The sequence below is a fragment of the Anopheles maculipalpis genome, chromosome 2RL (genome assembly GCF_943734695.1).
Source record: "Anopheles maculipalpis chromosome 2RL, idAnoMacuDA_375_x, whole genome shotgun sequence".
Classification (NCBI taxonomy): domain Eukaryota; kingdom Metazoa; phylum Arthropoda; class Insecta; order Diptera; family Culicidae; genus Anopheles; species Anopheles maculipalpis.
The window spans coordinates 36,877,403-36,891,951 of NC_064871.1; the positions used below are offsets into that span (position 1 = coordinate 36,877,403).

Here is a 14,549-nt window from a genome sequence, read left to right on the forward strand (position 1 = left end):
TACAAAGCCATATTGTCAACCGATGTTCAAGCTTGTGATGACTAACTTATATAAACATAATGATAAGGTATTTCCTTCTTATTATTTTCTACTTTGCTCCTAATAAAATAAATTACGTTTTGGTATCCAATTACTCCATTTCTTGATGAAACATAACGGATGAAATTAATTTGATTTTATGCTTAATAACCAGATCGACCATTACTGTAACTATATTAATATTTTTTACTCCAATAATATCTTCTTTTCTTTTAGGCTTAAGGACACCAGACATGCTGATTTTAGCCGGTCCTGTCCCGGTCCTGTCGTATGAAGACCGGTGCCGCAGTCGCCTGTACCACTGGGCAGCCCTCATACCATTGGTTATACAACAATATTATTGGTTGTGAAACTAAACAACATAAGAACCAAAAAGGTAACGAATAGTTTTATGCGTGACCAACTTATTAAATATTTTCCTGGTGCTGATTTAGCTGATCTGTTTCTTATTAATTGGACATCGAAAAATTTAAAATATTTCAGTTAGGCATATTTTGTTGTTAATTTATATTTTATATGATAAATACCAGGTCTTCAAAATTTCAAAACAGTACCAAAGTTTATCAGAAATAGTTTTCTAAATTCCTAAAACATTGCCTGTTTCCATTTTATTTTAGTAGGATAAACGCAAACGGATTCAGATACAACACTATCAGCATTGTGACAGCAAGCTTTCGACGACTTCTGTCGACAAAGCACCGATTTGTGAGTGTACGAATCCGTAAAACAAACAAAAATTATAATTTATTCACCAACACCAAACCATTGTTGTGCAGGTGTGCTGTCATGGCACCCATTTGCCACGTGATGAACATAAAAATGAAAGAACCAAGCATTCGTTAACAGCCTCGCACCGTCCGGTGAAAGAATTATTATCTCCAATTTCGTTTCACCCCAACCTCGGGAGGGAGGTGTTTGTTCGTTAAAACTTTGAGCGTTTTTCCTTGCGCGCTGAGTTGAGTTTGGGTCGCTCCGCAAACTCGCAGAAAGCAATCGCTTATAGTCGCCGGCTTTAAGTATTTAGTCATAATGTCAAAATATCTTTCAATCCTTTATAAAGACGAAAAATGGTTCATTGCCTCATCACTGCCACCATGGATTCCGAGAACCGGAGTTGGAGCTAATTTGACTGATATTAAGCTGATAAAATTAAGTACAGCGCTCGCTATGATTTGCCGCACTAAACGATGAAGGACGACAGCGATGAGCACGAAATAATCGATACGAACTGCTTTATATTCGTCGTAGCGATTTACATCGTCCTAAATTTAATCCAGTGCTTATCGTAACAATCCTCATCGCAGACTGTTTCTCTCCGCCACACGGTGTGCTGGGAACGCTGGGGTGAATTTTTGGCAGGGATTATGAATTAATTTATTTTGCTAAACCATTTTCCATGCGAACGACGAGCTTAAATAATGCTTGACATTTTGACTTCGAAACGATGGTTTATTTTTAATAAGCTATTTTACGTCGTTTGATAGTATTAATGTAGCCAGATTTTGAAGACAGATTTAAGGTCTTGCGTATTTGAAGCAGAAGCATTGAAGCCTTTTATTACAAACCATAATAAGCTGGTTGTATGAATCTAAAATAATCATCAATTTCCTAAAACCTTTTTGATTTTTTTCAAAATTCCTCAAATACAGTTCTTGAATAGCTTCATTGCTTATAAATGCATTCATTCCAATGCCAACGGTCTCAGTCTAAATCACTGAGTGCTGCATGTTTCTCACGCTCGTGAGAACTCACCATCTCACTATACATCTTCCAGTAACCTACCCAAAATAGCTTCCAGTCAAGACTGTGGCGATTTGCTTCAGTACTATCCATTCGTTTTTGCTACTCAGTACTGTGTTTGGAGTGATTGTATCCTAGACACTTGAATTGTCCGTCGGAGCTAACAAAGGCAGTACACCAGATAGCACCAGACACCAGTAGCTTGCATTTGTTGTGAATTGTTTGGTACACTCGTACGCTATTATTAACACCAAATCAATCCGGTCAACCTTATTTGTTGTACGATATATACGTTTCGTACTGTATTAAAATTGTGTCAATAAAACTCAATAATATACCAGTTTTATAAAACCAGTTTCTTCTCTCTTTAATGCTAAAGAACAATCAATACAATCACACAAGTGTGAAGTAAGTGCAGCGGCTCGAATTTATTTATATTTTAAACCCAGCATTGAAACCGACCATTTGTGAGCTTCGATGGTCGAGAAGCTATTTTTCACATAAAGTGATATAAATTTTTCCTCACATTCTGCTCCCTGGCGATGGTTTTGAATATTTCAACAGGAATGTCGCTCCACTTTTATGCTTTTCAGGGCAACGACACACCTCTCAGTTTCCTGCCTGCCGTCCCTTTGCTGCCCTCCAGCAACGAGAGGTTCCTGAAGGTTTTTGGCAAATGCTACAAAAACAAAAAAAAAGGGAAAAAAGAAACGATAAAGGAGTGAACTTTCGAAGAACCGTTACAGTACCGGCAATGGACACTTTTCACCGCACGAATATCAGCCGTGGGTAGCCGTTGCATTATTAACAGGATTTGCCCTCAGTGCACCATTTAGATACCAGTGCCAAGATGAAGCGCGCTGAGCCATCCAACCCCAAGCCCGGGTACGGGATAGAAAGTGAAACTAGAGGGTAGAGTGACGCTTTTTAATGCAAATCTACCCCATTTACTAGCACGCTGATGGTGCGGCTGGCGGTAAAGCGAGGAGGAAATGTTTGGCTCGACAATTTGCTTAAATCCCCCAATTGCTAATGGAATGACTATTCGATGGCTTGTGACAGTTTGAGCGTTGTTCTGAAAACTGTTGTACGGTTATTTTTTGTGTTTGTGTGTGTGTGTGTGTGTGTGTGTGTGTGTGTGTGTGTGTGTGTGTGTCTTTTACTCAAGCTGCAGTCTATAGCTTCGTGAATTTCGACAGCCACCAGTTTCAGTAATTCGCATGATAATGTGATGAAGATATCTTAGTGGAAAAGATAATTATTTTTACTGTCCATTGTTTTGTTTTGAACTTTATTCCATTGCTTTCTACTATTACTTAATAGTAAGGCAAAAGTCGACTAATATTTTAAATGTTTATTTATTGAAATGATCAGGGTTGAAATGATCAATCCATATACTTCCAAATTAAATGTTTTTTAATCTTTCATATGCTTTTTAATGTTCTTTTCAAATTGGTATAATTTATTTAACGTTCCACTCAGCATTATGTTTTGGCCAGCTTTACTTAATTATTCACTCTAAGCATAATTATGCGTTCATTTCCTTTTCGTAACGTCGTAATCTCATTCCTTCCCTAAAACAGATCGATTTCAAACATCAAAATGTAAATAAAACCTCTTACATGAAGATAGCTTAACGAGCAGAACAGTACACTAAAGCAAAGGGAAACATACCTTGCGAATTGTGCGCAAGGAAGGCATGATTCGAGTACACCTTCCTTTGTCCACCGTGAGTCGATTGTTTTTATATGCCCCCGTTTTTACTCCGCCAACTCCGTTCGTCCCATCCTCCTGTTATCGAGAATGCGGTAGCATAGCATGTTCCTGGTAGTAATGAAAATAAGCAACATCTTCACGGAAAATTCATTAAAAATAATGAGGTATATCATATTATTACGCATTCCTTGCGTGCTTCCTATTCATCATTGTTGTACGAGTCTTTGGAATTATGGCAGATGTTTGTTTGTGAGCGTTTTTGTTTTACATTCCTTGTGAAAGACAGCTTAACCACGGATTAGGAGTAATATAAACATTGACCTTAATGTTTAGGTTTTTACTCTTAAAGGACTTATTTGTATTTTTTGCTTTTAACCATGAGAAAAATATGTTTCAAGTGATTGCTTTGGAATGTAATTCGTCTTCACAATTGATTTAATTTAATATGCATTAATACAAGTTAAGAAAACCTTCAGAAAAGTTGAGGTTTTTAACTTGAGTTCCCTTTGAAACATGGATAATGCTTGGTATTGAAATTACGTTTGTTTGCCACATTTTAAAGTATTATTGCTCATTATGGAGTCTATCTAAGCATCTTATTTATAACGAAGAGAAAACATAATTTTTATCATCTGTCTGATTGAGCGATTTTTCTCGTCGTTTGCTAATTATTAACATCGCCATGGTGTTTACTTTTGTAGCACATAAATGTGTGCCAGGAATGTGTTGTGCAGGAAAAGATGCTTCGCTTGCTGGAAGTTACCATCAAGAATAATTCTGGAACGGTTACATCAATAAGCATCTAAACGTAACGCATGGCACCCAGAATAGTTTGGCTTTCTGAGCTTCTAAAGCTCAAGAGCAAAACAAATTGACACCTAGCACAACTGTCATCATGTCTTGTCAGATATCGAAAAGGTTTTTGATAATGTGTAGCATGCTGGAGTGTTACACAAGCTTTTGGTTTATGATGCAGACCATTAAACGTCGTCTCAGAAAGGTATTGCATTCTGCTCTGTCTTACTCAACCGACGTTCCAGCAGGCATCTCTCAGGGTAGTCTTTAGACCCATCCCCCCCCCCCCCCCCCCCCCGCAAACCCAAAATCTTTCATGTGGTTTCTAGCTATTTCTATTCGCGGAAGATACCACCATAGTGATAAGAGATAGTACACTAATTGCCCTTAAAAGTAAGACAATTACGCTTTACTTAGGACCGTGGAACCTGGACGTTCTACTGAGCTGCGCTACAGATTGAAAGATATAAATTAATCTTAGCAAAACTCAAACGATGATATTTGCACATCGCTACGAACGATCGCATATCGCTCACTTGCGTCCAGAACATATGATGGATGGAATTTTTGGCTCGTGGTCACCATCGGTAAGATAGCTAGGACTTATCAGCCGTTTACGGTGCTCTTTCGCCGTAGGGTAGTTTGCTGTATGGTAGTTTATATCCCAATTTTTCCCAATGTTTTCCCAACCGTTTTGCGGCTTCTCACAATATATGTGATTAACTATAAGGTTTAAACAAACTGTAACATCGCCGTGTAGTAGGACACTCTGACTGTGTACAAGAAGTTACAAGTTAGGATTAAAATTGTTGTTGCGTCCAGCAACAGAGCTTCTCCTGTTCGCCTTTCGGATGTCAAAGATTTGCCAATTTTACACCAGAATAAATTCCGATACAAAAAAAATTCAAATTTAATGTGAACACTCAATCCGATGCGCGTTGAAGAAGGGCTGGTCCTTGCGCGCACCTGCTTTTTATCTCCTCTTAGCGGTCAGTGCCCTCCGACCGATCCGAACACGATTTCGTCCGTCAGCTTCTTCGGTTCGGATCGGTTTCGCCCTGGTTTCGTCGCGTTGCTGTCCGCAACTGATCCGATCCGCTCCGCTGACACCTGACGTGGACCGGTGCGTACGCGACAAATGTTGTAAATGTAAAATAGAGTTAAATGAAATATAACAACTGCAAAAATGAAGCGTAATGCCGAGATTGCGTAAACCATTGCAAATATTTACCAGTTTTGCACCATCCATCCATTAAGGCGTAAGCCTACGCATTGCTTGAAGGGCGTGTGGATTTTTCCTAAAAATAAGGGCCGACCGAAAGGTTTGAAACAAGCGGTAAAAAATTTTAAATTTCATTAATGATTCAAATTTTTACATTGATTTCATTTACTCGGAACAAGACTTTCTTCGTTCGACCTCGAACAATCTTATCTTGATTAATAATTAATGCACGATACGCTCATTACAAATGTTTCAATAAAATAACAATAAACACACCTCATCCAATTCTACTCAAAAAAAAATCTGTTGGTTAAGGCAATGCTGCCTCGAAATTGCGTAATAACATTAAGAGCAATCTCGAAAATGTATCACCAAACATAAGCACATAAAAACAAGCATTAGCACCACGCGAATTGCGTTTTTGCTTGTCACTGTGACTATTTCAATGGATCTTCAGTTTTCGTTTGCATTTGTTGATACTCGGTTTCAAACGTAGCGGTACGTAAGAAAAGCAATAAAGGATGTGAAGTGGCACTTTAATTTTACGGCAATTGGAATCTGCTTTGGAATAACCGACATTTTTGGGTTTTCGAACGAAGGACACCGATGTCAGTTTCTTACCTGTTTTGGAGTTGTTTCTAAAATATGTTCGCTCAAAATGTATCATGCAGTTGGTAGTAGTTTTTTTTTAACACAACTTGTTTATTATATTTTCATTAATTATTATTCATATAAAGTATGTTTAATCTATAACATGTGAAAACTTTTCAGTGTCATAAATTAAGTGCATTAAACAACTGCAAAGCATAGTTCATATTTGAAGCCTTTGAGAATTACCATGACCTCAGTTCGCTCCGGAATGTAGAACAAAACCGCGGCAGTGGATGCTGGTGTCGTTTATTACGGCATCATTTGGCTGTACAAGGTTTATTACACAACAAGTGAACATCCCGAAACCTACCAGACCGACGGCAAACATGCAACAACACGGCAAAGAGGCGCCTGCCGTTCCGTTTCCACAGAAAAGAAAATCAACGTTACCGCAAATCTGTCTAGCGACTGATGACTGAAACCGGCAACGCCTGCTAGCCTCTTTATCAACCACAGTCAAAAATGTTGAACAGAAGCAGTTTCCTACCGGAACTTCTACAGCTGCAGCTACCTTCTGGGAAGCTTAGAGAATGGTGCTATTAAGTGAAAGTGGCATGCATCCGGTTTTTTGAAGAATGCTTCAACATCCGCCTGTACCTCGCTGGGCGAACCTTTGGCGCCTTTCTGGACCAACAGCTATTGGTAGGTTTCACCAAGCATCAAGCAGTTGTTGCCACAAAATGGTACGCTAGGATAGTAACACCACCTCCAAGATTTTCATTCCGACGACCAATACAGTCAGTTTCTCTCACGAGTATGGTGTGGAATACTGCTGCTGAAAGCCATGTTTACTTGAGTGTATTGAAAAGAATAGCCACAAAAAAATGTTGATATTGGAAATTATCAATTGTGCAACAGCTTACCATGCGATCGATCGTTATTTGAGATTAATCTTTGATAAGCAAGTATTGCAAATTTGTTGAATTTTATATTTATTTATTTATTATTAAGTATGACGGCACATAGCCGTATTTGTCAGCACCGTGTGTGACTGAAAATTTGTAGAATTTTCTGAATGTTTTCATCCGTGATTTTGTTCTTCAATCAGCCATTGTAGATGTTGTCACAACTTCCAAATGAATAGCACGGAGAATACTTGGTGATGGTTTTAGTTATTTATTTTCGTCCAAAATTTTAAAACGGTGCCACCTATTCCCCGTTTATCTCGCTACTGCCGGGTTGACCCATCTTTGACCGCTACCTGTCCCAACCATTGTTCTGACAGCTGTCCCTCGTACGTCAGTTCCCCAACTGTCATTTTCCTTCCTTACATTCCCCCAGCCCGTGACCAACTATGTATGGTCACCCTGTATTTATGTCGAGTAATGCTAGTTTCGCTACCGGTCTTCTTAGCGTTCCTGTGGTGGTGCGAACCCACGCTTGTCGCACATGCCCATCAACTCCTGTAATAACTCCTTCTACCATACCCCTCTTCCAGTTGTTCCTAATTGTCCCTCCTACTATCAGTACCAAATCCCCTGTCCTTACCTCTCGGACATTTTCAAACCACTTACATCGACGCGTGATTACTGGAAGGTACTCCTTAATCCACCTTCTCCACATCCTATCTAGGATATGTTGCGCTAACTTCCAATTCCCCCTTAGGCTGTCTCTATAGTTAGTGGGTAGTACCGGCCGTTGTTTAACTCCCGAAGAACTTCCCAACAGGAAGTGATTTGGTGTAATCGCCTCTCGGTTCTCCGGATCTAACGGTACGTACGTCAACGGTCTAGAGTTGATCATGGCCTCAGCATCGTACAATATGGTCTCGAATGTCTCGTCATTCGGTAAATTCCTCACCTCCATTACCGTGCTGATCGCAGCCTTCACTGAGCGCACCATACGCTCCCATGCGCCTCCCATATGGGGAGCACCAGGCGGGTTGAAGTTCCGAAGGGTGTGTTCATTGGTGAAAGTCGTTGCCAGGATTTCATTACGTTGCTCGATTTCTTTTCGAAGTTGTCTGCTAGCGCCCACGAAGTTGGTCCCGTTGTCACTGAAGATTTCTATCGGTGCACCTCGCCTCGCCACGAATCGCCTGACCGCCATTATGCATGATTCTGTCGCTAGGCTATGCACTACCTCCAAATGGATCGCTCGTATGGTCAAACAGGTGAATACGGCAACCCATCTCTTTTCATTCGACCTTCCTCTCTTTACCAATACCGGGCCAAAGTAGTCGAGTCCAACGAAGGTAAACGCCCGGACGAACGGTGCCAGTCTCTCCTTTGGTAGCGGTGCCATTGGTGGTACTTGTGGTAGTGCCCGCCGGATTGCACAGAACACACAATTCCTCACCGTTTTCGCAACCAACGCTCGCAGCCTCGGGATCTGGAACTGTTGTCGTACCTCGTTCACTACTGTTTCGTTATTGGCGTGGCGATAGACTCGATGATAACGCTCCACTATTAGCTCAGCCAATTTAGAGTTCCCCGGTAGAATTACTGGATACTTTGCGGAATAGGGTACTTCCGCCGCTTCTCCTATTCTTCCTCGCATCCGTAAAACGCCTTCTTCATCCAGAAATGGCAATAGCTTGTATATACGGCTTTGTTTAGCTACCGTCCCGCGGGGTACTTCATCGCCATTTTGGGTGCTCAGGACACGAATTTCCTCCGAGTAGAATGTCCACTGGGTCTGTTTCCACAAGATGATATTAGCCTTATAGAGTTCCTCGTGGCTAAGAACTCCTTCCAGAACTGGCTCGCTTCTCCTCTTCTTGTCCAGGTTGCCTACATAACGCACAAGCCACCCAATTGTCCGTTGCAGTCTCTCCAGCCTGCTAAACCGTTCATAAGGTATGAGTAACAGTCTGGTATCAGGGCCCTCGGTGTGAAGATTTACCCGCCGTATTTCTTCTCCCGTGCCTGTGTCGGTCGATCTTTGTTGCGGCCAGTCGTCCTCTCCAATCAGCAAGAATTCCGGCCCTTGAAACCAGATTCCGTCGTAGTCGAAGTTCGGCCTACCCTTCCACTTCGTTGCCTCATCCGCTGGGTTGTGGTCTGTCGGCACCCATCGCCACTCATCCACTGCCGTGCTCTCCAGAATCTCGACTACTCTATGGGCAACGAAGGGTTTGTAGTTTCGGGGATCCGCTCTTATCCATGACAGAGCGACCGTGCTATCAGTCCAGAGCACTCGTCGTGTCACACGAATTGGATGGTGTTCCTGCGTGTAGCGCAAGAACCGTGCGCCTAACACGCAACCTTGGAGTTCTAGCTTCGGTATCGTAAGGGGCTTTAATGGCGCCACCTTAGCCTTTCCTCCAACCAGGGTGCACTGCGGTTCACCGGACTCATCGATCGTGCGAAGATAAAGAGCGCATGCATATGCGTGCTGGCTGGCATCGACGAACACATGCCATTCGGCATTCTCGTACGTTTTCTTCGATGCTTCGGTAAAGTAACAACGCGGAATGCGTATGTCGCCAATCGTTGGGAGAAGTTCTATCCATCTGCGCCATTCGCTGTATTGGATGCCATTTATTTCTTCATCCCACTGCGTGCCGGTTCGCCATAGATCTTGTATCAGGATTTTGCCGTGAATCACGAATATCGCCAACAACCCAAGAGGATCATACAATGACATCACACATCGTAATACCTCTCTCTTCGTTGGAATCCGCTCTGCCTTTAGGAAGTCAGCTATCACCGTACACGCCCGTGTGCAGAATCCCAATGTATCGGATGCAGGATGCCAACGCATTCCTAATACGCGTTCGATATCATCCCCCATGGTTGATAAATATTTGATGTTTCCGCTGTTCTGCTCACCGAGGTGTTTAATTACCTCTGCACTATTCGAGCTCCAATTCCTTAGCTCGAATCCGCCATTGCTGAATACTTTCCGGACCTCGTTAGACACTCGACACGCCTCCTCCGTCGTCCCAAAGCTGTCTAAGAAATCGTCCACATATGTGCTCTCAAGGATTCCCTCAACCGCACGTGGGAATTTCTCGGCATGCTCTTTCGCGTTCCGGTTCTTGACATACTGCGCTGTCGCGGGTGAACATGTAGAGCCAAATGTCACAACGTCCACGATGTAGGTATCCAGCTCGTCCGAAGGATTGTACCGCCATAAGAAGCGCTGTGCATGCTTGTCCTCTCTCCGCACTCTTATCTGTAGAAACATCTCCTTTACGTCTGCACACACCGCCACTGCATACAGACGAAAACGGAATAGTACTCCAAGTAAAGACATAACCTCGTCAGGACCCTTAAGCAGCATGTCGTTAAGTGATGTGCCATGTGCCTTAGCTGCAGCGTCCCAAATCAAACGCACCTTTCCAGGTTTGTTTGGGTTAGTAACCACTCCTATTGGTAAATACCAAATTCGTTTCGGGTTAGCCTCCGACAGTTCCTGTTTCGTTGCCTTGTGCACATACTGTTTGTCCAGCAGCTCGCGAATCTGACGGTGTACCTGCAGCTTGAGCTGACCATCTCGTTCCATCCTTTTCTCCAAACAATCGAACCTACGTTTCGCCATAGCGAGGCTTGAAGGAAGCTCTGAATGATCCACCTTCCACAATAAACCCGACTCGAAACGTCTTCCAACACGAACCGTGGTAACCTCCAATAGATGTTGAGCACGTTGGGTATCCGGGTCATCCTGAACGTGTGTGTACGCCACCCCCATTTGCTCCAGTTCGTAGAATTTGCCAATCGCGTCGTGAAGATTGTTTGGGCTATTGCACTCGCAGATGTGCAGTAGTCTATCACCCCCCTGGTTCGTCGACTTCCCGTAGATACACCATCCTAAACGCGTTTTGACTGCGATTGGATCACCATCTCCGCCCTCTACCGTCCTGAGGGGAACCGTCAGCCTCAGGTTGTCTAACCCAATAAGCATCTTGGGTTCCGCATCCTTATATTCCTGTATCGGCAGCTGCTTCAGATGTTCCCACCTCCCTTCGTCCTGTACGAAGGATTGCCGCGGTAGGTTCATGGCTGGAACCGTACGTACCGAATTGACCGCAAAACGCCTTGTAGAACCAATCGGACCCACCTCGAGATTTACGCGTCTGGACCCAGCCTCGACCCTTGTTGTATTGCCGGTCCAACGAATGCAAAGAGGCTCCACCACACCCTTGACACCTAATTTCTCTGCCAAATCCTCGTCAACCAACGTCATGGATGAACCTTCATCCAAAAAGGCAAACGTTGCCACCGCTCCAGCCGGACCATACACGGTGACAGGCACAATCCGGAAGAGTGCCTTCGACGAAGACGATGCGTACTGATGATGGTTGCTTTCCGCAATAGCACCACCATTGTTCCTTCCAACCCCGGGTTCCGAAGCGCCGATCTCATTGCTGACTCGCCGAGACTCCTCCACTCCGTGCAGCAACGCATGATGTCGGTACGTACACCCTTCTTTGCCACACACTGGCCTGTTGCGGCACGTCCGCCAGTTGTGCTTGCCCAGGCAGCCGAAGCACAAAGAATGTGCACGAGCCTTATTCCACCGTTCCTTAACCGACATTGCTACAAACTCAAAACATTTTCCCACATCGTGTCCCCTTTTATCGCAAATAAAACAACGCAATGATTTCCCTACCTGCGTTGAGTTATTCCCAGATGTTGTTGATTCCTGATGATCGACATGTGCGTGCACATAAGCCTTGGTGCTGGGCTTCTTCCTTTCCGCCGCCTTCCACGATGGTAACTCCCGGTTGGTTAACGTCTCCGCAGCGCTCTGCAACTCGGCCATGTACTCTGCAAACATCCGGAGGTCTGGTTCGTCGATGTGCCGTACAAATCGCACCCAATTATATTTCTCGGTCATCGGTAGCTTGTCCACGATCTCCTGTAGCAGCAACGGGTTAGTCAGATGCGCCTCTCGTCCAGCGGCCTTCATATGGTCCACCATGCTTTGCACCGCTTCACCGAACGCCACGATGGTGTCGGGCTTCTCCATGCAGGGTGCAGCCATCCTACGCACTTTCTCGATTAACGCCGAGATGAGATGCGTTGGCCGACCATAACGTGAGCGCAGCGTTGCTATCACTTGCGGTACCACTTCCGGCAAAAGTAAACGGCTACGCACTGCCTCTAGAGCGGGACCCTTCAGCGCCTTTTGCAAACGCAACATATTTTCCCAGTTGGAAAAGCCGAATTTGTCCGTAGTATACTCATAATGCGCGATGAATATTGGCCAGTCCGCCGGGTCCCCGGCAAACACGGGTAATTCGGTTGGTATGTTGCGATGCACATTCACCTCCTGCTGGGCATAACCGCGCTCCTCACGTCTCACACGTTCCATCGAACCACCCTCCGCACAGGATGGTATCACTGTCGATGTCTCAGCGGTCACTTGCACGCCCAGTTCCTCAGCCAAAATCTGCTCCTCTTCCTTCACGAACCGCAGCTGCAACTCCAGTTCCACCCGTTTCTTCTCCGCTTCTTGCCGTCGCTTCATTATGGCTAGCCTGTTTGCCATACTGTCGGATCCCTTAGCAAGAGTGAGGTTAGAATTTGCCGCCACGCTGTCGGTTGTATTCCGTGAGTGCAGGTTGAAGCCTTCCGCCAAGTGTTTCGTAACCTCAACCAACTTGAGGTTAGGATTTTCCAACACGCCGTCGCTTGTTTCACGCGGAGAAAGATTCACGCTTTCTACCGTGGGCATCATAACCTCAACCCGTTTGAGGTTATGTGTTGCTGGACCTGTTGGTGCCGCCACGTGCTTGATCGGCGTCCTTTTTACCGCTCCAGAACGCTCTCTGCCCGTGCACGCGACGCACAACCACTTCCGCTTTTCCACGGCTTCCGGCGATTCCGTTATACCGACGCACGAAAAATGCCACCATGAGTCGCAACTATCACACGCCACCAAAGTTGCATCGTCCACTTGATCACTGCAAGCCTGGCAGCAATCCTTCCGATCCACTTCCATTTCACCTTTTTACCGTTTTAAAGGCTTTTATGTTGTCACAACTTCCAAATGAATAGCACGGAGAATACTTGGTGATGGTTTTAGTTATTTATTTTCGTCCAAAATTTTAAAACGGTGCCACCTATTCCCCGTTTATCTCGCTACTGCCGGGTTGACCCATCTTTGACCGCTACCTGTCCCAACCATTGTTCTGACAGCTGTCCCTCGTACGTCAGTTCCCCAACTGTCATTTTCCTTCCTAACAGTAGATAAAAATAAAATTTGCTGCAACTTTTTTCTGAAATTACTTTTAACCATCAACATTTGAAACTGCGTACTCTTTTTCAGAAACTGTGAAATAATTAGACGAACAACAACACTGTACACCATTCACCAGTTCCTGCACGGTGCTCAATCAATCACTCCAGACAGTGCTAACTCATTTCAACTACACTTCATAACAAGTCATAGGGCCTAACCAACGGTAAACAAAACCATTACAACCTGTGCGGAAACGCTGCACATGGACGTTGCACACCAGTGGTCCTCTCGGATGTATAAGCAGTTGGCAACCACCGGGAGCACTATAATTAACCGATTTACATTTCAGTCAGGTATCTATGCTTTCCGGCAAACACTGCTGGTAAAATGAGCTTTCCAGGTTCGAAGTATTTCAATTGTAAGGATACGTTTGTACTGTGAGGGTACGCCAACCCTTTTGCACCTGCTATCCTTTGGCACCAGGCAACAACTTTTGGGCAGGTTAGTATTACTCGTCATTTGATTCTTCTATGCTGAATCTCACACCAGCCAAACGTGGTGCATGTGCGTGTATGTTTTGTGGGAACCTATGCTCCTTACCAGTAAGCTCACTACATGAATAACTCCAGCACAATTCACCCTAACTCATGTCCTTGTGCTGTGTGCTTTGTGCAAGGGATTGATTTTCAATGTGCTCTACGTAAAAGCGCTGGCAAACATTTACGAAAACAGACAACAAAGCTCCTCGAGCTAACATTGGTGCTATGCCGTCTTGTTGCACGCACGTAGTTTCCGCGACTAACCATTTGAAGTAGCGGCTGACTGAAAGCGGCAACTGCTTAAAACTATCATACCACCTCAAAACGTATGCAAACGAGAAAATCCCATGATAAATAGAGCAAAGTTTGCGCACCCCACTAGCACCACAATTACCGCGCGTTTCGGAGCGGTGAAATTAAACCACCCTTCGGTGAATATGAACCACAGGTATCACTTCGCGTGTGTGTAGTGGTTGCAGCGAAGACATTGCAGTTACGGTATTGCCCTGTCGAGAACAAGGCAAAGTTTCACCGTCAAGCGTGAAAGTTTCATCTTCGGAAGTTGTGATTTTAGCTCGTAATAGTCATCATAGAATTAGTGCCCATTCCTGTACACTTGGAGCATGGTCCAATCAAAGATAGGAAACTTTACCCAAAACTAATCTGCTTTCGTTGGGTAAGGTGGGTTCGCGGCGGAATGTTAAAGCTAGAAAATG

The 14,549-nt window shown here is 44.2% G+C and overlaps 2 protein-coding genes across 2 annotated transcripts in view; one reads left to right on the top strand and one right to left on the bottom strand.

Moving 5' to 3' along the window:
• The window catches only part of LOC126556869 (chloride channel protein 2), a 209,273-nt gene that overhangs the window by 66,593 nt on the left and 128,131 nt on the right, over positions 1 to 14,549 (top strand). The gene's annotated exons all lie outside the window — the stretch shown is intronic.
• Positions 5,281 to 12,787, bottom strand: LOC126567100 (uncharacterized). The gene is made up of 3 exons (XM_050223333.1): positions 9,008 to 12,787; positions 7,796 to 8,800; positions 5,281 to 5,400 (listed from the first exon to the last, which is right to left on the bottom strand). The coding sequence occupies exons 1-3, from the start codon at positions 12,785 to 12,787 to the stop codon at positions 5,281 to 5,283; spliced, it is 4,905 nt and encodes a 1,634-aa protein (XP_050079290.1).